We start from the raw sequence: 22,899 nt of genomic DNA on the forward strand, positions 1-22,899 counted from the left end.
CCTCTTTTGATATGTTCAGTATTCTACTTTCCCTCTCAATCTCTCCTCTTGTGGACTCAAGGTAAAAGCTCAAACATTGACAAACACGCACAAATGCACTTATTGGACAAAAGCCCCTCACTTCTACACTGCACTGCTTTTAGAAATTTTACTTCTTTCACCGTTTCTCTTAAATTATGTCTTTCTTGCTGCGTTGGTCTGTTTCTCCACTGGTGAGTGTTGTCAGTCTGTGATTGCAATCATGTTAAAACAGTGTTGTTGCTAATGAGGCAACAACAATCTGTCTGCAGGGTTGCAAAAAACACACACTCACACAACACTAACTAGAGATGTAGGAGGGTGGGGGAGTATAATGTTAATTTTCTTTGCTGAAAAAGACTTTAGAGAAAGACTGAGTAGACAAAGGAACCACAGAAGAGACTTCTGAAGCAGAGAAAACATATCTTGCACTGGCCAAATTCAAGGCTGATTCACTCACCCACCTACTCCAGAAACATACATAACTTCAGTGACTCCAGTGTCCTCATGGGTGTAATACCAGGCGACCAGCAGACAGTGACAGTGTGTGTCTGCGTATGATTTTTTTTTTGCCTTTGTCTTCATCTCTTCCACTCACTTCTCGGTTGACGGGCAGTTTCTTAGGAGCAGTGTGGTTTGGAGAAATATGGGAGATGATTGCATGAATTCATGAATAAATGAGAGACGGACTTGTAAGAGGAGAGTGAGAACGGTTAGGCCTCAAGTGGCGATGTTTTATTAAACAGCCTTCATCTGAGTGGTGCAATGCAAATTAGTCAGCCACAAGGTCAAAACCTGATGATGAGTAAGTCTAAATATGACAAATGACATAGCCAATATGTATACTAAAATGTGTGAATAAGAAATCACAAAGGGTATACCAAATTGGATGGTATTGTACAGGTGACTGCAGGTTAACAGTTGCTGAACCAACCTCAGGGCCATACCACTGCAGTGGGTTTGTGGGGGAAAAAAAACATTTGTCAGCAGTAGGTAAAGTCATGTACTGTGCCTGTACTGAGAGGGTTTTCATTTCCACCAGGGCTTCCTACAGTGAAAATGCTGCAGTGAAATTTCTGCAGGACACTAACAATTTTATATCATCGAAGCAGCAAAATCCCGGAGATGGTACAGTATCTTGTTTGCCCAAAGGAATCCAAGCATTTCTGCGAGAATGTTATGAACTTTGACTTAAATTAAATTGGCTTTGGCAAATACTGTCACAATAGTGAGGGCACAGAGATTCCAACATCTATAGGGAGCAGTGACTCAGGCCTCGAAGTAAGAGAAAGATAGGTCATGAATCTTCGAAAGCAAGAGGCTGTGTTATTTCACTCTGTTGATTTGGTGCCAACAACCAAAACCTCATGACCTCAGAGATGTGGACATGTAGTGTACACATTAGAAGTCAACCGCTTGTTTCATTTGAGCCAAGGCGAGAATGTCGGCGCCCGCAGCCATGTTGAGCTTGGAGGTGCATTCAATGAACCTTGCGAACTTCATTACCTCTGCAGTCCACTAAACAAAGATGGTGCTGCTCCCACTTTGTGGTAATAGATGCATGACCAAACAGGTACTCACTGGGTCATTGGCCTTTTAAAACCCACTGCCACCACATGAACATTCTCTTTTTGTTACGATTCCACCTGCACCTTCTCCTCAATTTTATTATTAGTGTTGTTTTTGTGGCTGCTGCTCTTTCCCCTCTCCTCTGACTCTGCAGGGGGCGTGGCTGACCCAGTTCCCAGACACCGGTGATCGTTTGCACCTGCGCGGCTCCTCCTCACCTGCACCAGATGTGTAATCAGCGGGGCTTAAAGGCGGAGCCATTTCTCCTCACCGGTGTCAGATCGTTTTCGAACATACATGGGTAAAGTCATGCTGCCAGCTCTCTCGCTGTACTTACCTCACAAGAATACTTACCCGTTCGTCTCCGCTCCAGGTCGTCACGTCTCCTGCTGGTCTTCAACTCCCTGGCTGTTCCGGTCTCCCTATTCTCCTGGGATCTCCTGTGCCACGTTCGTGAGTTGTCTCCACTCTGGATTTCCGCCGACCTGCCGAGTCACCCCCGCAGTAGCTGCAAGGACAATTTTCCTCCTTTCTCTCCACCTATCCCCTATCGCTTCCCACTTTTGGGAAGTCGTTTTTTTGTTATACATTTTCGTAAATAAATTTATATTGTTTTGAAATAGCCACCTCCGTCTCCGTCTGCTTTCGGGTCCACGCCACTAATCATTACATAACGATCTGACCAACATGGACCCGGCGGACTTTGACGCGTTAAAGCAGGCTATTTCCGCCCAGGGCGCATTCATCGGGCGCCATAGTCAGATGCTTTCCGAGATCTCTCTTTCACTCCGCGAACTCTCGGCTAATGCTGCTAGGTCGGCTAACCCTCCCGTAGCCTCCGCCACTTCCGTTTCCGCTAGCGCGGAGCGGATCATTGCGACTAGTAGCGCTAACATAGCCACTTCCGCTAGTTCGCCACGGGAACCTTTCGTCCCCATCCCCGAACGATTCTCCGGGGAGATTGGCAAATGCACAAGCTTCCTTTTTCAATGCTCGCTTGTCTTTAGCCTTCAACCACGCACCTACCCCGATGACAATGCCAAGATTGCTTTCGTTGTAAACTTGTTGTCGGGGCGAGCCGCTCAGTGGGCAACGGCCACGCTATCCCACGCAGCCCCCGCTTCAGTTAGCTACTCGTCGTTCACCATCCAGTTGTGCAAAGCTTTCGATCACTCTCCTCTGGAGTCCGACATTTCCTCCAGATTAATCAACACCGAACAGGGTAATTCGTCGGTGGCCGATTTTTCAATTCAGTTCCGCATTCACGCTGCGGAGAGTACATGGAACGACGCGGCGCTGCGCGCTATGTTCATTAGGAATCTGAAAAGAGAAATACGCGATGAACTAGCGACACGGAACGACGCCCACGATTTAGATTCACTCATTGCCTTATGTATCATGCTTGATAATCGCATCCAGGAGAGAGATCGAGAAAGAACGGCGAGTAGCCGGCGCGTCACTAGCTACTCACGTCCTCACAATCCGGCTCCCATTTCTCTGCCTCCTTTTCCTACCTTTCCTGGTTCACCTGAACCGATGCAGCTGGGGCGTACTCGACTCACCTCCGCGGAGCGGACGGTGAGGGTGAGAAGCGGGGCCTGTCTCTACTGCGGCGAACTGGACCATCAACGGGCAAACTGTCCAGTACGTCCAAAAGGACTAAGCTCTCCAACACACGCCGGAGTGTTGGCAGGCGGTGCCGCTTCCGGTGCCACAAAGAAACGTGTGATCCTCCCAGGTCAACTCCGGTGGGACCAGAAGTCGGTCACGCTCCCCTGTCTGGTCGATTCTGGCGCAGACGACTGTTTCCTGGACTTGGACACTGCCCTCCAGGCCGGGATCCCCACGATCCCGCTCGAGACTCCGAAGGAGATCCACGACCTCGACGGCAAGATCTTGGCCACAGTCACTCATCGCACCAGACCCATCGCCCTGGTCCTGTCCGGCAACCACCACGAGCTGCTTCAATTATTCCTGATTCCGTCGTCTTCCTCCCCGATCGTGCTGGGCCTGCCCTGGCTGGCGCTCCACAATCCCCGGTTCGACTGGTCGTCTGGGCAACTCTCCAGCTGGAGCGTTCCCTGCCACTCCCGCTGCCTCCGCTCAGCACTGCCCGCTCCTTCGACCACTCCGGTTCCGGTTCCCAAGCCTCCAGATCTTTCCACGATTCCGGCGGCGTACCACGACCTCGGGGAGGTGTTCTCCAAGGACTTGGCTCTCTCCCTTCCTCCCCATCGACCATACGACTGCGGCATTGACCTGCTTCCGGGGTCCACATTACCTTCCCGACGGCTGTATAATCTATCCCAGACCGAACGCTCATGCATGGAAGAATACGTCAACCAGTCTCTGGCCGCTGGTCTCATTCGTCCCTCTTCATCCCCTGTCGGAGCCGGTTTCTTCTTTGTCCAGAAGAAGGATGGTACCCTGCGCCCTTGTATCGACTATCGTGGTCTCAATGAGATCACGGTCCACAACAAATATGCTCTGCCTCTTATGGACGCTGCCTTCAGCCCTCTGTGCAAGGCTAAGGTTTTCTCCAAACTCGACCTTCGCAACGCGTACCATCTGGTTCGTATCAGGGAGGGAGACGAGTGGAAGACCGCCTTCAACACGCCAATGGGACATTTTGAATACCTGGTCATGCCGTTTGGATTAACGAACGCTCCAGCAGTCTTTCAGCACCTAGTCAACGACATTCTGCGTGACATGCTGGACAAATTCCTGTTCGTGTATTTGGATGACATCCTCATCTTCTCGGAGTCCGAGCAGGAACACGTCCAGCATGTCCGCATGGTGCTGCAAAGACTGCTGGAGAACAAACTATATGCCAAGGCAGAGAAGTGCGTCTTCCACGCATCATCAGTTCCTTTCCTTGGTTTTATTATCGACCAGGGTAAGCTGTCTCCAGACCCGGCCAAGATCAGCGCGGTGAGGGACTGGCCGACCCCCTCCAACCGGAAGCAGCTGCAGCGGTTCCTAGGTTTCGCGAACTTCTACCGGCGATTCATCCGGGACTACAGCAAGGTGGCTGGACCCCTCACTCGACTCACCTCTCCACTGCAACCATTCTGCTGGTCCGATGACGCCGAGAATTCCTTCCAGAGACTCAAGGTACTGTTCACGTCTGCACCAATCCTCTCCCACCCTGACTCTTCCCTACAGTTTGTCGTCGAGGTCGACGCCTCCGACACTGGAGTTGGAGCCGTTCTTTCGCAACGCTCGCCTGCCGACCAAAAACTGCACCCATGCGCTTTCTTCAGCCGACGCCTTTCCCCTGCCGAGGCGAACTACGACGTGGGGAACAGGGAGCTGTTGGCGGTCGTGCTGGCGCTTCAAGAATGGCGACATTGGTTGGAAGGTGCGTCTTTTCCGTTTATCGTTTGGACAGACCATAAAAATCTATCATATTTACGAGACGCTAAACGTCTCAACTCCAGACAGGCACGTTGGGCCCTGTTCCTGGGGAGATTTGTGTTTACCCTCACCTTCCGACCTGGGTCAAGGAACGTTAAACCAGACGCATTATCTCGACTATTCTCACCTGATCCACCTTCTCTGTCTCCCGAGCCAATCATTCCCCCAGCCTGCATCGTGGGAGCTGCTTCCTGGCCGGTGGAGGAGAGGGTCCGTCTGGCCCAACGAGAGGAACCAGACCCAGGAAACGGCCCTCCCAACCGGCTCTTCGTCCCGGGCGCGGCACGATCTGAGGTATTACAATGGGCACATGGCTCTAAGCTCACATGTCATCCCGGCCACAATCGCACTCTCCGGTTCCTCCGCCAGCGATTTTGGTGGTCCTCCATGCCTCAGGACACTGCCGAGTTCATCCGAGCCTGTCCCGTCTGTGCCCGAGGGAAGACCTCGAACCGCCCTCCAGCTGGTCTCCTGCAGCCGCTCTCCATCCCACGTCGTCCCTGGTCCCACATTGCGGTGGACTTCGTTACCGGGCTACCACCGTCTCGCCTAAACACCACGGTCCTGACGGTGGTGGACCGGTTTTCGAAGTCCGTCCACTATATACCGCTCACCAAGCTCCCAACTGCCATCGAGACGGGGGACCTCCTAGTCGAACACGTCTTCAGACTCCACGGGTTCCCGCAGGACATCGTATCAGACAGAGGGCCTCAGTTCGCTTCCCAGGTCTGGAAGGCGTTCTGCTCGGCGTTGGGGGCGTCCACCAGCCTCACGTCCGGGTATCACCCCCAGTCTAACGGCCAAACAGAGCGGGCCAACCAAAGTATGGAGAGTGCCCTCCGTTGTGTCGCCGCCCGCCACCCCGCCTCCTGGAGTTCCATGCTTCCATGGGTGGAATACGCGCACAATTCCCTGGTCTCCGCATCTACCGGCATCTCCCCATTCATGGCGACCCTGGGCTACCAACCACCCCTCTTCGACTTCCAGGAGGAGGAGGTCGCCGTCCCTTCTGTCCAGACCTACCTTCGCCGGTGCCACGCGGTGTGGAGACAGGTCCGGTCATCCCTTCAACGATCTTCCATCCAGAGCCAGAGGCAGGCCAATCGCCACCGCATCCCGGCTCCAGACTATCGCCCAGGACAAAAGGTATGGCTGTCCTCTAAAGACCTTCCCCTGCAGGTCGAGTCCCGGAAGTTGGCACCTCGTTTCATTGGGCCGTTCATCATCGAGCGGATGGTCAACAGGTCCGCCGCCCGCCTGAAGCTTCCTAGAGCTTTACGAGTCCACCCGACCTTCCACGTCTCACTCCTAAAACCAGTGGAGGAGTCGGACCTGGTCCCACCCTCCAACCCTCCTCCTCCACCCAGGTTTATCGACGGGGGGGAGGCCTACACAGCCAGGCGTATCCTGGACAGCCGACGCAGGGGCCGGGGTCACCAGTACCTCGTCGACTGGAAGGGGTACGGCCCGGAGGAGAGATCTTGGGTCCCACGCCATTTCATCCTGGACAAAGACTTGCTGAGGGACTTCCATCGGACCCACCCGGATAAGCCTGGCCTAGCGCCAGGAGGCGCTCTTTGAGGGGGAGGTACTGTTACGATTCCACCTGCACCTTCTCCTCAATTTTATTATTAGTGTTGTTTTTGTGGCTGCTGCTCTTTCCCCTCTCCTCTGACTCTGCAGGGGGCGTGGCTGACCCAGTTCCCAGACACCGGTGATCGTTTGCACCTGCGCGGCTCCTCCTCACCTGCACCAGATGTGTAATCAGCGGGGCTTAAAGGCGGAGCCATTTCTCCTCACCGGTGTCAGATCGTTTTCGAACATACATGGGTAAAGTCATGCTGCCAGCTCTCTCGCTGTACTTACCTCACAAGAATACTTACCCGTTCGTCTCCGCTCCAGGTCGTCACGTCTCCTGCTGGTCTTCAACTCCCTGGCTGTTCCGGTCTCCCTATTCTCCTGGGATCTCCTGTGCCACGTTCGTGAGTTGTCTCCACTCTGGATTTCCGCCGACCTGCCGAGTCACCCCCGCAGTAGCTGCAAGGACAATTTTCCTCCTTTCTCTCCACCTATCCCCTATCGCTTCCCACTTTTGGGAAGTCGTTTTTTTGTTATACATTTTCGTAAATAAATTTATATTGTTTTGAAATAGCCACCTCCGTCTCCGTCTGCTTTCGGGTCCACGCCACTAATCATTACACTTTTGTTTGTTTTATAAATTCTCTATTCTCAGACTCTACTCTGTAAAAATCATTTGGATGGAAAAACAGTCACTACATTAGCCACAGTTTCTCTCTAGGTCTCAAGAAGTCAAATTCCATCAGCTATTTAACAACTACACTATGTATTTTCACAACATGTCTTCCCTCAGCAGTTGCTACCGATTTCAGCAACCATTTCAGAGCAGGCGGCAGTGGCAGCTGCAGCAAGAGCCGGGCTATGCCACAGTCTGCTGCCTCAAGGTGAGCCCACGAGAAAGGATAGCATCTTCACTCACTCAACAGCCAAAGACTCAGCATCGACTGGACTTTGAGTGACAGCCCCGGAAGCTCTGACTTCTTCCAATCCAACTCATTCTGGGAGCCAAGAAGCCAATAAAGCCTGACTAAATTTAAACTTCTGAACTGACAGGAAATAAATTGTTCAGGTGAGGTTATTCTAGTGAAGAGAGAGAGAGAGAGAGAGAGAGAGAAAAACATATGTTCAAACAAAGAATGCTAAAGTACTCGGACAACAAAGAGACAGTGATGAGGAGGGTGAGCTGTTACGTCTGCAGGACAAAGCGACATTGTTGGGTCAAGCAGTTGATGATTGTTTCTATTGATGTCGTTAAGTTATGCGACTAAGCCTGATGATCACTGTTGGTCTCTAAATGATATTTCCCCGCTTTAAAATCATTTAGTCACCAATTAGTAATGAAGGTCAAGCCTTGAGTAGAATTTAATTTGGCAGATCAATATATCTTCTTGGGACACATCAGTGGAGAGGAGTTAACAAGGTTTTCTTCTGCAGTAGTTGTTGAATTTTTTTTTTTCTTTCAAGACACTTATGGAATTTTCATTTCTGCCCAAGGGAGTGGAACTGACACATGAACGCAGAAACACCAAGCGGCACACATTTAGAGGGTCACTCCAACACCACTTGGGGAGGGAAAAATCTTACCCCTTCATTTATCTTACCTTAAATTTTGGAGCATGTGTAATGATTTATTTTATATAAAATTCCATTTTACCACCTGGGGCTTTTCTCTCATACAACCTAATTTTGCTGCAAGCTGGACTCTGTCAGTCAGTCTTGTAGCCAATGTGAGACCAGCTAATGATGAATAATGATCAAAATCAACTCAAAAAATGTTGTCTTGTGCTTTACATTGCAGACCTGCCCCCATTTTTTAAATATGCAAATATAAAGCTGCAGTGTGTGACTTTTACTGTTTTTATGTTATTATTCTGCCTTCGGTTAGTCTTCATGAACAGAAACAATGTAACATTGTTGGTATAGTGTATCCATCTGAAAAAAGCATCTGTCAAGCAAATTTCACACCTTCATTTGGTTTGGTTCAACAGCTGCTCGTTTGTGGCGGTATTGCACTGACCAGGATGGAAAAAAATGCTATGAGGAAGAAGAAAACCTGGCTCATCGATTGGTGAGGAATGAAAACGGAAATCCATCCCCTTCAGCCAGCTTGTTCACCACAAAAGCAAACAATGGAGCAACACCAAATTTATGCAGTCTATGGGTTTCTGTTTTTATTTTGGTGTTCAAACCTAATTGGTTTTTCACACAAAGCTGCCCAGTAAGAGCAGCAGGCGAGGCAGCAGGCATTCCTCACTTTCTTTCTTTGGTTCATTTCCTCTCTTTGGTTTGGTGGATAGTCTGTTTGCATTTACCACTGTAAGTGAACTAAGACACGCAATTTCAGGCAGACCAGAGGTCGCTTGTTTTGAGCCACGCCAGAATTCAGATGAGCTTTCACACCTGTCCAAACGATGCAGAATATCGGAGGAAACAAACTCCGGTCCGTTTAAAGCAGACCAAACAGATCTGGTGTGAAAGTGCCATTCCTTTATTTCCAAACCTTTCAACCTGAGCTGTCCCTCGAATGTGCTCATTTCTAATCCTGTCCATCCTCGTCACTTACAACAAAAATCTCAGCATTTTCAGCTCTGTCACCACCTCTAAGCCATACATCATAGCTGGCCTCACAACTGCCTTGTGGACCTTCACTTCTGCTGTCACACATCACCCTTAACAATCAACTTTAATTCTGAATGAAATACATTTATTGTAATCCTTGCTTTCTGCTACCTGTGACATAAATGGTCAATGGTCAATTGAATTATCAAAAAAATAGGCAACACTTATGTTACACTTTAATATACTGTTGTATTGACATGAAAGCAATTGGAAATTCAGTGCTAAGTAGTAAATGGGCAACAACGAAAAAAGGAAGAATCAAAAATCTGATGCAGCAAAACTATGACTTGCAGTGCATTTAATTCTTATTTGTTAATCTGCTTACAGACCACACACAAACACACACACACATACTCTAGGCTTTTAATCCTTTATTTTCCCCAGCAGTGTGGTGATATACTTGAAGGTGACAGACTCTCCCTATTGGCTTTTGGTGACATCACTGCTGATGCTTAGTTTCAACTGAATGCTCCTTCTGCAAATTTTGATTTTATTGTTATCTGGAGTAAACAAAATTAGTTTTCCTCAGCAGCAGGAGTCTGTACACAGAAGGAGGAAAATGGTTTTGGGGAAATGACATCGTTTAGATTTCTTGTCATGAGCCAATTGATCAGACACGCCTCCATTTGCCATTTGTTCTTACTTGGCTCACGCCTTACATTTGTATTTTAATATCTCTCGAAAAAAGTTTGTCCTGAAAATACCAGTTTGCTTCTTTCCGTCATCCCCTTTCAGCTCAACAGCTCTCAGACTTCTCCATCCACCCACAGGTCTCTACATTTATCTACTCCCATTTTCAAGCCGTTTCCTGCTTCTTTTATTTCCTTATTTTAAATGATATGAGGATTTTTGGGGTCTTTTGACACAGAAACAAAACAATTGTGGGTCTTCATTGTCCTGATCCCTCAGATTTCCTTCTCCTATGAGAATGTGGGACCGATAAAAGAAACACCTAAAGATGGGTGTTCAGAAGTGTGAATTTGCTTGAATTTTGTCCTGCAGAGGAACAAAGAAATCAAAGGTCAAACTGAACATGAGGGTGCTCCACTGACTTTATCTTGGTATTCCACAGTGCTGCATGTAATGTGGGCGGAATACTGTGTGTCCATTAGAACCCATGTCTGTGCATGTATGGATGAACGAGGGTGCTTGCACTTTATCTTGGGAAAATGTCTGATCCTCTTGTATGAACTCACTCGCGTCTTTTCTTATCTCACGACTAACCTGGTGCAACAAAGAAGGCTTTTGTACGAGCAAAGTGAGGGAAACAATGGCGATACAAGTGCAGATACACACAGTCCAGCTCGGTGTGATACAGGATACTGACTGGACCACATATGAAGCCACAGATAAAAGAACAGAGAAGCAAAGAAGAGAAAAGACACCGATGTGAAAATATAAGCACAGGACAGAAGAGAAGTAGCAATGATGTGAGGAGCAGAGACGTAGAGAAGAAAAGGATTAGTGCTCTCATGTTCTGTCATGGGAGTCATACTGCACTTTCTTAACCTGCCAAGGAGAAGCTCTCCTCGGACCATCTCCTCGACTGCAACCATCCAGGCTCCCACTTATCACAGTTCACACACTTCATATTCAATTCCAATTTTAGACTGCCTGCTGCTTATGTGCGAGACGCTGATTATTAGCTGGTGAATTTCATGTGCATATGTGTCAGAATCCTGTGCCCCATCACGCATTCACAGTCACACACATATGCACATACAGTGGTTCATCATTATTACCCGTCCTGAGGCTGTAGAACCAAATGTAAGGAAAATAACTAGCTCTCCATCGATATAACATGCAGCACAAGATTGAGATTTGTGAGCATCTCTGCGTTTGTGTGAGACAGGAAATGCATAATTGCGCAAGTTAGTGTTTTCTACTACACCAAAGGGTCAATAGTAGAATATTACATTCCTGGTGGGAAGCCTAAAGGATCACCACAGTATGTGTACAACTGCATATGTGCGTGTCTATGTGTGTGCTTTTTCTAAGTGTGGTTGATTCGGTGCCAATACCTTCAAAGACTGACCAGCACACCAGTTAGAACCAGAATATAAGGTGAACACATACAAACACAATACAAATATCCAATTGAAAAACTCCCAACTGTCTCACAGTTCATAATGTGAAAAATAATTGAAAACACAAGGCACATAACATAACATGTCGAAAGTAAAAGAAAAAAGTATTTCTGCATTCTTCCCAGAAGACATGCCTTTCATTCTTAGTCTGTTATTAGTTAGTGAAAAACCATTCAAATGGAAACTTAAATTGTTTGGCAGCTGAAAGAAATGAACAGCCTTGGTCACTGCAGGGTGAATGGCAACATTTTGTGTTGTTTGTTGTTGATGTTAAATGTATGAATTCTAAAAAAGGAAAACATAACTCAGATAAAACTACCAGCACAAGACCAAATGAGAGCTGAATGTGCTGCAGTTGTGTAAAAACTGTCTGCATGAGTAATTTTGATAAGCTATGAGAGGATTCAATATTTTAAAGGTCCCATATTATGCAAAATCAACTTTTTTATCATTTAAATCCTTATATTTTGGACTCTGGAGGCCCTACCTGACACAAAAGTGTAAACGAGATGACTCACTCATGTTTCACTCCTCCTCAGTCTAAGTACAGGAGATAAAACACGAGATGACTTCCGCACTCATTGGGACGTCACAAGGCGGCAAGTTCCTGGAATTGTTGTCTCCCGGAGCTCCGCTTTGTCCGGAAAACATGCGAGAATGCTGGCGAGGGCAAACCCCGAAACTCGCAAAAAGTTAGCAAAAAAAGTTCTATTCTTGGCTCCACGGTGCAGCACAGAGTCCTACACGAACTTCCAGCCTCAGAGGATTTATCTGTCCAGTGAATACATGATATATATGACATCAATATGCCTGCTAGAGCCTGCAAATGATCACTTTTCCAAATGCTAACTGCTGTTAGCTCCCAGTAGCCTCTGTGGCTGATGTCATTTCTTGTCTCTTAAGTTTCGTTTTACTTTCGTTTGACATGTTCATTAGGACACCAGGGAACTAGGTTAACGTGGAGAAATAGAATATAATATGGGATCTTTAAATTAACTCAATCTAGTGAAATTAAAGAAGACAGATTAAAAAAAAATAATAATAATAACAATTACAAATTAGAATAACAAACATAAGACACATGATTGTGTATTAAGGCGAGAATTATCTGCTGCTACCATCATGCAAATAGGCAGGTGAAGTTCTAGCAAACAGTACCTGTGACCAGCTCTCTGACTTCCACGTCTCCGGTCTTTCTCAGTAGGCGGACCAAGGCAGGAATTCCCCCGCAGTTCTTCAGAGCGACTTTATTCTCATCGTTGGCCTTGCCGTACACCAAGTTCCTCAAAGCACCGCAGGCACTGCGGTGAACTTCGCTCATCCTGTGGTCCAGTAAGTCAACCAGCAGCTGAATACCTCCCTGTCTACGGATCTGGAGAGATCAACAACAACAAAAAAAACAAAAATGCAATTATAGTTTCACTTTAAATAAATTATTTACAAGAAATTTCAAACTTTCAATAATTATCTGAAATCCCAAACACAAATAAGCCAGTCTTCACAGCCAGGTATCACAGACCCGCACAGAAAAACGATAGCAGAAAACAGATGCTTTATTTGTCAATGCCAGTTGTTAGTTTTACGAGTATCGTCTGTCCTCTATGAATGTGTGTGCGGTAAACAGTATCTAGGAGTCCTGCCAATCAGGTTAATAGCCGAATGTGTGTTAATTAAACATACCATGATGCAGCTAATGACTGTGCTTTGCAAAATGACACTTAATTACACCGATCAGAAGAAAAAAAGAGCAGTAATAACAGCTCTGCTTATAATCAAAGAAGAAATATACTGGTTTTCTTGTGCATGTCATCAATCATAATGTCTGTGCTCAAAATGTCTTCATGGACCTTCAGTATATTCATTCTTTTTGTTTCTCTGGTTCCTGGTTCCTTATGTGAGCATGTACCATATACAACATCATCACTGGACTGGTTCATTACGACTGGCTTCTGCATGCTGACAAGGGAAAAAAAAAGGGAAAAGGCAGAGCTAATGGGGTGTGTTCATATGATAGATAGGATAGATAACACAAGATGTAACTATAGAAACCAGGATAGTTTATTCATTCATTATTACTTTATGTTTTTGTCTATTTCTATTGCTTTATCCCCCTCTTAGAAAACCTGGCTGATTTAGGTCGACGCTTTATGCACAAACACACAAAAAAGAATAATTAATGCACCGAGTGATTTGCAACTGTTTGAAATCCAGTTTTTGACCAGTGTATCAACATCAAATGTAAATGTTGCATGAATTGAGTAAAATAAACTGTCATGTGCAAACACCTAATCATGACTCACATTTATATCATAATGTTGACGTCTTGAGGCTGCAGTGATCATGAGAGGTCAGATAAAATGAGCAACGAAGGTCCAGATTAGGATCAGGGGGTTTGGAGTGGATGATATTTCTTTTTTCTTTTTTTTTTAATGGCAGAAATTTTATGAAAAAATACCTATTGTAACCCAACATATGCTCAATAAAGACTAGGAGTTTCAGTTAGTACAGGTTGGACAGTTTGACAGGCTTGAAATATTCCATATTAAACCATAGAAAACACAACAATACACTCTATATTACAATACACTATATTACTGTTACAAATGAAGAGCAGGTTTCTAAACCTGAAACATTAAAATGGTGGATCCAGAAGTGAGACTATGAACAAAGGCGTCAAACCTCCTTTTTTCTTCTTCTTTTACATCATATTTTTTCATCATAAAGATTCTTCTAATTAGGCTTGTATAGGACTTGTCTTTTTGCACTTGTCTGTCTTTGTAAACTTTGTAATTTTGCACACAAACACAGCAACAACAAAGAAGTAAATGAGCCGACCACTGGAAACCTACGAATATATCCTGATCATATGAGAAATCAAGGCAGGACAAGGATGGAAACTAAGTCGTGATCACAATAAGACACAACTGTTGTTGCTCCCTTACCCCTTTAGCATTAGACATACTGTATTGTCGTCCCCTGCATGTTGCTGCATATCACCTCCTCCCTAGGCTAGTGCTTTTTAAACCCTTACAGGTTGTGTCTCCACTGCAGGGAACTTCATCAGCCTTAGGGGGCCAAAGAGCTTAAGGCAGCCCATGTTTAGTCCACTCGACAGGGGTGTAGTACTAATCACCAGAAACAAGCTGCTGTGATTACCAGGAGACCAGAGGGAAAAGATCAACTAGTGTATGTGTATGTGTGTGTGCACCAAAGTGAGAAAGCCTTTCTTTCATGCTTCAATTTCTATTTATTCTCTGGTGGACTGCAACAGACAGAGTCACTCAACCAGATAACTAGAAAAACACATTTTCCACAGTTAACGGTGTAATCAAGCTTCTTGAAAGTCCTTTTTCATTTGTCCTGTATGTACTCATTCAGACCTGGGACATTAAGTACCAGGAAATTATTTGGTAAAGCTTCAAACTAATCCTTTTTAATTAATCAAGGTATTACTGTAAATCCATGTGTGCCAGTTAGTCCACAATAAGGCCCTAACATATATATAATTAGTCCTTATCCTTTTTGTGTTAATAAGGTACTTTGTACTGTGTTATTATTGCAGGTCATACAGGACTTTATAAGATTGTTAAAGAGTTATGAGGTTTTTATTTATTTGTATCACAAATCATAAATACCATTTATGGTATCATAACTTTGCTCTTCACCTTAAATGATCAAGGTCATAATGTCACAATAACTGTGTTTATGATGCCATGATTAGAAAGGATGAACACAAATTAACACATGATAAAGTCAATAAACATTTATTGTGATTTATAAGGGCTTTACTCCCTATTAAATGGTGATACAAGGACCCTTTTATAATGTTTTGCCAAGATATGGGCCAGGAGTTGAGAGTGAGAGTGAGGGTGAAAGAATTGATTGAAGGGCAGTGAGAGGGTGAAGGTGTTTGATGACAAAGCAGCTTTATCAAGCAAAATGACTTTGCTTATCTGTTCAATTAAAGCGGATTAGGGGGATGCAGTAGCTGGTAAACCAACCTTGCTCTATTGGTCACACATATGGTTGCTGTCTCTCTTATGTGCTCCAGACCTCATCTCCGCTTTTCTCCTTCCCCTACTCCTCATCCCGTCTCCTTTGCCGATCCCTCTTTACTCTGATGTCACAGTTAATCTGTTATTCTAAAAAAAAACCACAGTGCTTTTACACTTGGATTGCCTCTGAGCTACCTACAAGGCCTGCCAATGCCTCTGTGCCTTTTCCTCTATTCCATGTAAAGAAGATTAGGAGCGCATATTGATTTGTCTTTGTCTCCAGCTGTTCTGTGACAGCCACGGTTATTGGTAACCCATAGCGACAGTATTGCTGTGGTAACACTTAGCGTTGATGACAGGCTAGGATTGTGAGAATCAGAGGTGCTGTCGGCGTAAGAGCAGCATACGCAGGAGCGACACGTACTTGGGGCGGTAGCACGTGACGCCTAACAAGTGTGTATGCATGAGTAACCACATATGATAGGACAACACTAATTGGGAAGATGCTGCAGATAGTAAAGTGCTCGTGTGTGAGTGAGGAGACACCTTTCAAGCGCGGCGGTACGGCAGGCATGCAGCAGTTCACATCTTTCCCATCCCTCAGACTTTATTCTTTACGGGGAAAATGTATTCATGCCGTAGGCTAATATTTCCCTCTGGAATATTATTAACTGGGCTAAATGTGGAATTGACCTATGGCTACCAAATATTTCTTTCTGAGGCAGAGGCAGCTCATTTCGTAAAAGTATTAAGTGTAAGATTCACAGCTGGTGAGAATCCACCATGACAAAATACACTAGAGGCTCTAATCTGTTGTTTGAAGAGTAGGTCAACAGAGGAAAACACAAACCTCGATTGTTCACAGTAGGGGATATGGAACATGGTTAATAATCCCAATGTGTGAGCGTGCATGTGTTATTGAGTTTCCTCACACATTTGACACTATCATACCATATATTAAGTGTTTTTTTTGGGGTTTTTTTTTTAACACCAGGTGATGCTATATCTTATTGGGTTATTCCTTCCTCTTCTTAACTCAACCTTAGGTCCTACAGATGTGCAACACTGAAGAGGAAACTTCATAACATGGTTAAAGTGAACAATCTTCTATACCTTCTACATCCACTGCCAAGATGTATACAAATAAAAAAATAAATAACACAAAGTTTATGAATAGGCCTTAACCATACCAACATATCTCTGAATTGATGAAATGGTAAAGAAATAAAATTAGCCTTTTCTAATAAGCGACATCAAAAAATAAAAAAGCAACAATTACATAGTCACTGATTGACTAAGCATTGCTCTTTTATGTAAAAAGTCACAAAGATGTCGTAAAGACGTGTATGCCATTACAATATTTGCCATAATTTGCCGTTTCTTTTTCCATCTCTCATTCTGATATCTGTTGAAAAGACACTGACTTCACCACAACAGTGAGGAGATTATACGTTAATTATGAACACAAAAGAATATGTCTTCAGTAGCCACAACAGCTTCATATTTACACAGTCTGTTTAATAAAAAGGCCTGCAGTAAAAAAAAACAAAAAAACAACAACAACAAATAACCTAGAAAAGGCAGAAATGACAGTGGGATTGCTGCCTTCTGTTTGAGCTGAAGCCAATCTGGCATGCTGCATCGAATTGTTATGAATGAGAAGTTGAATTCAACTTTATAATTGAATGTCTGAATGTTGTTGTAGACAGAAGTAGAAAATTAGTGCAAAATGAGGGATTGGACGTCGGGAATATATTCGAAAATCTGTGCGTGACGAGTTGATGTGGTTACTATAGCGATGGCAGCTCGTAAGATACAGAGCAGGTCCGTTAAAATACAGAGGGCATCACTGACACGCCTTCTGAAAAAGTCCTTGTAAATCAAGGACTGTAGTTCGTGTTGCTGAAATGTCTTCAATGTGAGTGTCTCAAGGCTTGGATCAAAGACTCTGAAATAAGTTTTGTGAATGTAGAATCAAAAAGAAAGGGCAATTTTAAAATTTCTTGTTGCCCAACGGTGGGAAAGGTTAGTTGAAATTGCACTCTATGGAGAAGCTGGATGGTTCTCCTCTCAGTCAGAGAGTCACAGTTCAAAAATCTCATGAAACCTGACAGATTTGTTTACGTGCAAGTAGAAAATTATGTAAGAGTATAATAAGAGTGAAATTTGTGAACTCGAGAACAAGTTGAAGAAACATTTTTTTTGGTTGAACAACCTCTCTCCACTCTGGCATGTGATGCCATCCACTTTAGCTCTGAACGTTCCAGGCAATAAACACAAACGCAAACAATTTGGAATGGGAGGAATATTCCATTTCAACTGCATCTGTAAAAAAAAATTAAAAATCTGTGAAGGTCATGAAAGAATGATGAAAGTCCCACTTTTTGTGAATGAAGGTTGAGTGAAACTCCTACTTTGGAGAACATGGAACCGGTAAGTGTAGAAAATTAGCGTTTCTCAAGTGCAATTCAATTAATTTGAATGAGAAACTGTCCTTGACAAACCTGACTAAAAAAATAACGATATATTCCAAATTTCTGAATGGGCTGAATGAGGATCTAATTGAGCTGAATATTTTGAAGTTTAAACGAAAGCAAAAAAAATTAATTAAAAAATTAATATTTAATGAAATATTCTAATTAGAAAAATACAAGCAGTCTGCAGCAGAATAACATATACTGGGAGGTGAGTGGTATCAGATTTAAGTATAATAGTATCATGAAATCATGAAGAGAGGAAGAGGAGTGACACATGGGGAGCATATGCTCCTCTCGGGACATTTCCCATTCAGTGGTCTGTCAGATAAATGGATATTGACAAGGCTCAAAAACGCAAATGCATTACTGATGTGATCGATCTGGAGTCTGACATGGTTGTCTGAGTGATTTTGTAGCTGACCTAAAAGTGAACATATGAGCTGCCATACCTGAGGTCATGCGTTTGGCCATGACACAGTGAAAAGGCACAGAACATAAATGCATGCGCACACAAAAATGACATCCAAAGACAAACTGCTGCATCAATAATGCTTCTCCACACCTTAAAAAAGCCCTACAGATGCCATGTGTGTCACCTTACAGCAGAAGACAGCGTGGGTCACACCATTTCCCAGTGGGCTGAGGAACTTTGGGTGTGATTGAGTGATGGTATAAAAAGCAGGAATGAGATGATGGACCTCTTGCATCAGAACGCGTAAAGACTGAAAACAGGACTTTTTAGAAATTTCTAAAATATGGCTTGACGACGTACTGGAACCACAGTGAGCATAACTTCTCCAGAGACGCTGCAATAACAACAATAAAACCTCAGCATGCTTGATCAGCTGTTCGCTCACAAATCACTGCACCTGCTCTTCATACTGCCTTTAAAAACTTAAAAGGTGCCATAAGTAAGAATGTGGCCAAAAAAGGTTACTACATTCAGATTCAAAATACTGAGGTCTTTTAGGTTTCGTTTTCTGACGTAACTGGCAACCCGTGGTTGCTCAACAGCTGAGACTCTACTGACTGCAATGATTGGTAGACGGCGGTAGGTGGCGCCACATGCCAAAACATGAGTTCAAAACATTAACACGATTTGCAGTATGCAAAATATTTTTTTTAATGCTGTTGTTGTTGGTGAGTTCAGTTTGTTATATGAACATTAATCCTGAGTCTCTGTGACATATTAGGAGGATTTTATGGCCAGTTGCTTTAGATTTATTACATAATGCACCTTTAAAATAAGTCAATAATCAATTATTCTTCTTCATCAACAACAAAAAAATTAATACCTCATTTTTAGTTCAACAATATCTAGTTTCAAAACAAAAATCTTTGCTCAAACTAATATCCTGCAGCTGGCTCGGTGATAATCTGTCAAGTTTGTTTTTCATCAAAATCTATTTAAGAAACACGGCTGAGGGCACGCTTGGGTGCGTCTCGCCGCATCATAATGCAGAGGGCAGGGTTTTGTCATTGCACGAACATGCGGCCGTGGTGTTCATGTAGATATGTGCATGTAGATAGCCTGTTTTTATTTGATGTGATGTGAAGCGTCACTTTTGGCTGGTTGATATCTCCTCCTGATTTAATTTGTGTAAATAGTGTTTAGCAATGCCCGGGGCCCTGAGCGAGACAATCAAACAGACTGATGAATGCACGCCAGAGCATCTACTGTCAATACACAGTTGCTTTTTTCTCTGTTGTCGGACACTTCCATTCATGCAGTAATTACATCCATTATAGAAGACATGAACACTTAGGGTTCTTTCAAAGCCGTGTGGATGAGGGAGTGGGATGAAGTGGGATGTTTTTGTCTGCGAGAGTGAAGCAGTTTTTTTTGTGTGTATTTGTATGTGAGTGGGTGGTTAAGTTTGTCATAGTGAATGAAAATTAGCCGTAAGTTGATTTTTTGTTTTACATGTTTAATTGCTTTCTTTAGAAGTCAACTGACATAAATTACTTTTTTTCCATTATTTTAAATACCAAGCTATTAGAATGATATACATACCTGACGTGTGCACAATAAAGTGCCGAGTGTTTGTCTACATTTATGCGTAAAAGAGTGCAACAATGTGGCAGCAGTTATAAATCAAGTTACATAAAAAGCTATTGAAGAACTCAACTGAAATAGAATTTAAAAAAAGTAATTATTGAGGGGAACATAAGGGGTGAGGGAAAATCAAAACTTACAAAGTGCTTCATAAACTGTAATAAAACCAGACACGACAAAAATAACCAAAGCACATGGGAGGTAATACAATGAAATTAAAAAAAAAGTGACAAAAGGTTTCAAAAGGGGAAAAGTTTCAAGACAGCTTGTGAGTGTAAGCGGCAATCAAGCTTTTGAGAGTCACCGCGTCCATGTGTGCCTCCACTGCCATTGTTGTAGAGCGCCGTTAGACTTGTTAAATGGTTTATTGAAGAATTCCAAGAGGCTTTCCCACCAAAATTGCTTTTGGGAGACAATCTCATGACTTCATCGCTAATTGAACTTTATTACCAAACGCAACAGTCGAAGCTCACAGAATGAGAGAGTGGCGATAATGCAGGCTGTCGCAGTCGCGGCGTAGTCTAATGTATCCAACCAGAATGAACATTTTTACATAATAATAACATGAACGATCATCAACTTAGTTTTTGTGATGTTGCTTCATTGTAGCGCTGCAGGGACCTCCCTCCCTCTCTCTCTCTCTCGCTCTCTGTCCCTCTCTCTATCTCCGTGGAAACCCAGGAGTGTTCATGGACCATCAATTCTTTTACAGTCCCCAGCAGGCAGCTAGAACCCGTCATAACATCCATATAGTTTACACATCCTACAATTGGCATGCAGTTCTCAGCAGGCAAACAGGCCTTGACTTAATGTCTGCCCTCTCTGTGTATCTGTCACCTGGTCATGGCTGCGTATGAGAATGTACTGCATGCGTACTGTTCACTGTGGCATCACAACCATCAACACTTACTGGCTCGTCCCACACACACACACACACACACATAGAAACAAACCTCAGCTTTGATCTTGTTGTCTCCAAAGCAGAGATGCTGTAGGTAGGCTGCTGCATTGGATTGCACCGATGGGAACTGATGCTGTAACATCTGGATCACCTCTGGCAGCTCCGGATCTCTCCACCCAAATTCCCTGTAGAGAGATGCACAGAGACACTTAGTCCTCAGCCACTTCTCATAGAAACCCCCCCCCCCCCCCAAAACAAATATGCAAACATCCACTTACGTGATTACACAGTGCAAACACAGACACAGTCCGAAAAAAGGAAAGAGATTTAAATGACAAAAGCTACTTTGTTCTGTTCGCAACCAAAGAGTTCTTCTTCTGAAAGTAAGCTTTCCAACTCGAGCAACACAGTGGGACAAAATTGATGCAAATGACACAGTGAATGTTCACAAACGACTGTTGTTTGCTATATAATCCTTGCACATTTTTAAGGAATGGGTAAAAGTCCATATTTAAAAATAAAGTGAAGAACAGTTTGTTTGTTTTTCTTGAAGAAGAATGCAGTGATGCTACAATAACAAAATAATAACATAATTGTGCATTCACAGACGACTGCAACTGTAGTTATGCGAGTGTGACAATGCCGTGTCTCACTTACAGAGTCTCAGAGGAGATGCAAAGGAAATCGGACCATTTCCTGCGTAGTTTGACTGGCATGTGATTTTAATGCAAAAGGTAAAGTCACTTTAGAGACGAATGTTCAGAATCAAATTGAGGGGGGTAACTCATTTCTGGAGTTAGCCAGTGAGACACAAAGCATACAAGTTATTTTCGAACAAACACAAAATAACTCGAGTCCATAGACAGTTCTGTTTCAGCTCAGTAGAGGGGCTTAAAAGTTGAAGAAGAAGAATTGCACCTCACAGCATCATAACTGCTTGTCTGCCGTTTGTTGTTTGAGTGGTGTGTTATGTTCTATTAGGGGTTTACGCTATTTTGAGCACACAGAACAAAGTGAAATAAATGTTTTGTCCCCTGGTAACACCTGTGAAATGGCCTCCTTTATTGTATTATCGCCTGTTAATAATTGTTTTTCTACCTTCCCCCAGATGAGGAAATTATGAGTGTGTGAGAAAGTGTGGGTGACTGGGCGTGTGTGTGCTTGGAACATGAGTGTTTGTCTCCTGTGTAGTGTAATATTTTTTCCAATAACCACCCTGTAAACTGATCATCCGTTACGTTCTCTGTTCCTTTAAGTGATTTCAGAAAACTGTCAGCTCTCAATGTGAAAAAAAACCAAAAAAAAAACAGTGTCTCCCATTGACTGTGGTATTGTAAGAATGATTTTTTTTTTTTTTTTCTGCTAGAGCGCTCACCGCTCCATAACCAAAATGCTACTTTAATTCCCATTGAGCCTTCTTTGCTTGATGGGAGCAAAGTACTTTATGAGTTCAACCATGCCAAACATGAACATTTGCTAAATATGGCACAACTGGCCTGTCCATCTTTGTGTGTGTGGCTTTTGCAGCAGAAAATTAAACCCAGACACCACATGAAACATTTGTGAAAAGTCATGTATTCACAGGGAGTCAACATGGCCCTTAAAGATAAAGCAAAGACTTCTCTTTATCTGCTAAATGATAAGTGTTCATTCAGCCAGTAAGCAGGTCACAAGGAGGGGAAGAAAGAGGGAGGGATTCCCTGGGCATTTAAGCGATTTAAGAGGAGAGACCCTCAAACGCTCCTTAAGTCACACAGGATAACATCAGGGCAGTTTGTTTGTTTTTGTGTGTGTGTGTGTGTGTGTGTGTGTGTGTGTGGCAAGATTAAGATAGGATCATGAGTGTGTCAGTTTGTCCGTGTGTGCACACACACAGGTTTATCTGAACCTTGAGGCTTGAGAGCCGAATGTGATTTTAACCATTTCTGGAAAGAAAAGTGAGCATAGTGATCGATAATTAGCATGGCTAACTTTAACCCCGACTTTAAAAGGGCAGCAGTGCTGATGGATCTGTGTATGAATGAGTCTAAGACCATTCAGATAACAGCAAGCTTCCAGTCTGGCTTCAGTTCTTCCTTCTGCATGGGTCTGGTTTGGTTGGTACAATTCTAGCCTTTTTTGAATTTAGTCATAAACATTTGAAGACATGGAAACCTCTATTTTAATGTATGTACTGTATCAG

The 22,899-nt window shown here is 43.9% G+C and overlaps 1 protein-coding gene across 1 annotated transcript in view; it reads right to left on the reverse strand.

Annotated features, from left to right (window-relative positions):
* ctnnd2a (catenin (cadherin-associated protein), delta 2a) overlaps positions 1-22,899 on the reverse strand; it is a gene marked incomplete at its 3' end in the record, with an annotated part of 207,662 nt that overhangs the window by 54,476 nt on the left and 130,287 nt on the right. Inside the window, exons 12-13 of the mRNA XM_083901908.1 lie at positions 20,770-20,902; positions 12,447-12,660 (exon numbers count right to left, since the gene is read on the reverse strand). Coding sequence (XP_083758034.1) covers positions 12,447-12,660; positions 20,770-20,902 — 347 coding nt within the window. The remainder of the gene's footprint in view (positions 1-12,446; positions 12,661-20,769; positions 20,903-22,899) is intronic.

Source organism: Microchirus variegatus, assembly GCF_963457635.1.
Source record: "Microchirus variegatus genome assembly, chromosome: 15".
In the NCBI taxonomy this organism is placed as follows: domain Eukaryota; kingdom Metazoa; phylum Chordata; class Actinopteri; order Pleuronectiformes; family Soleidae; genus Microchirus; species Microchirus variegatus.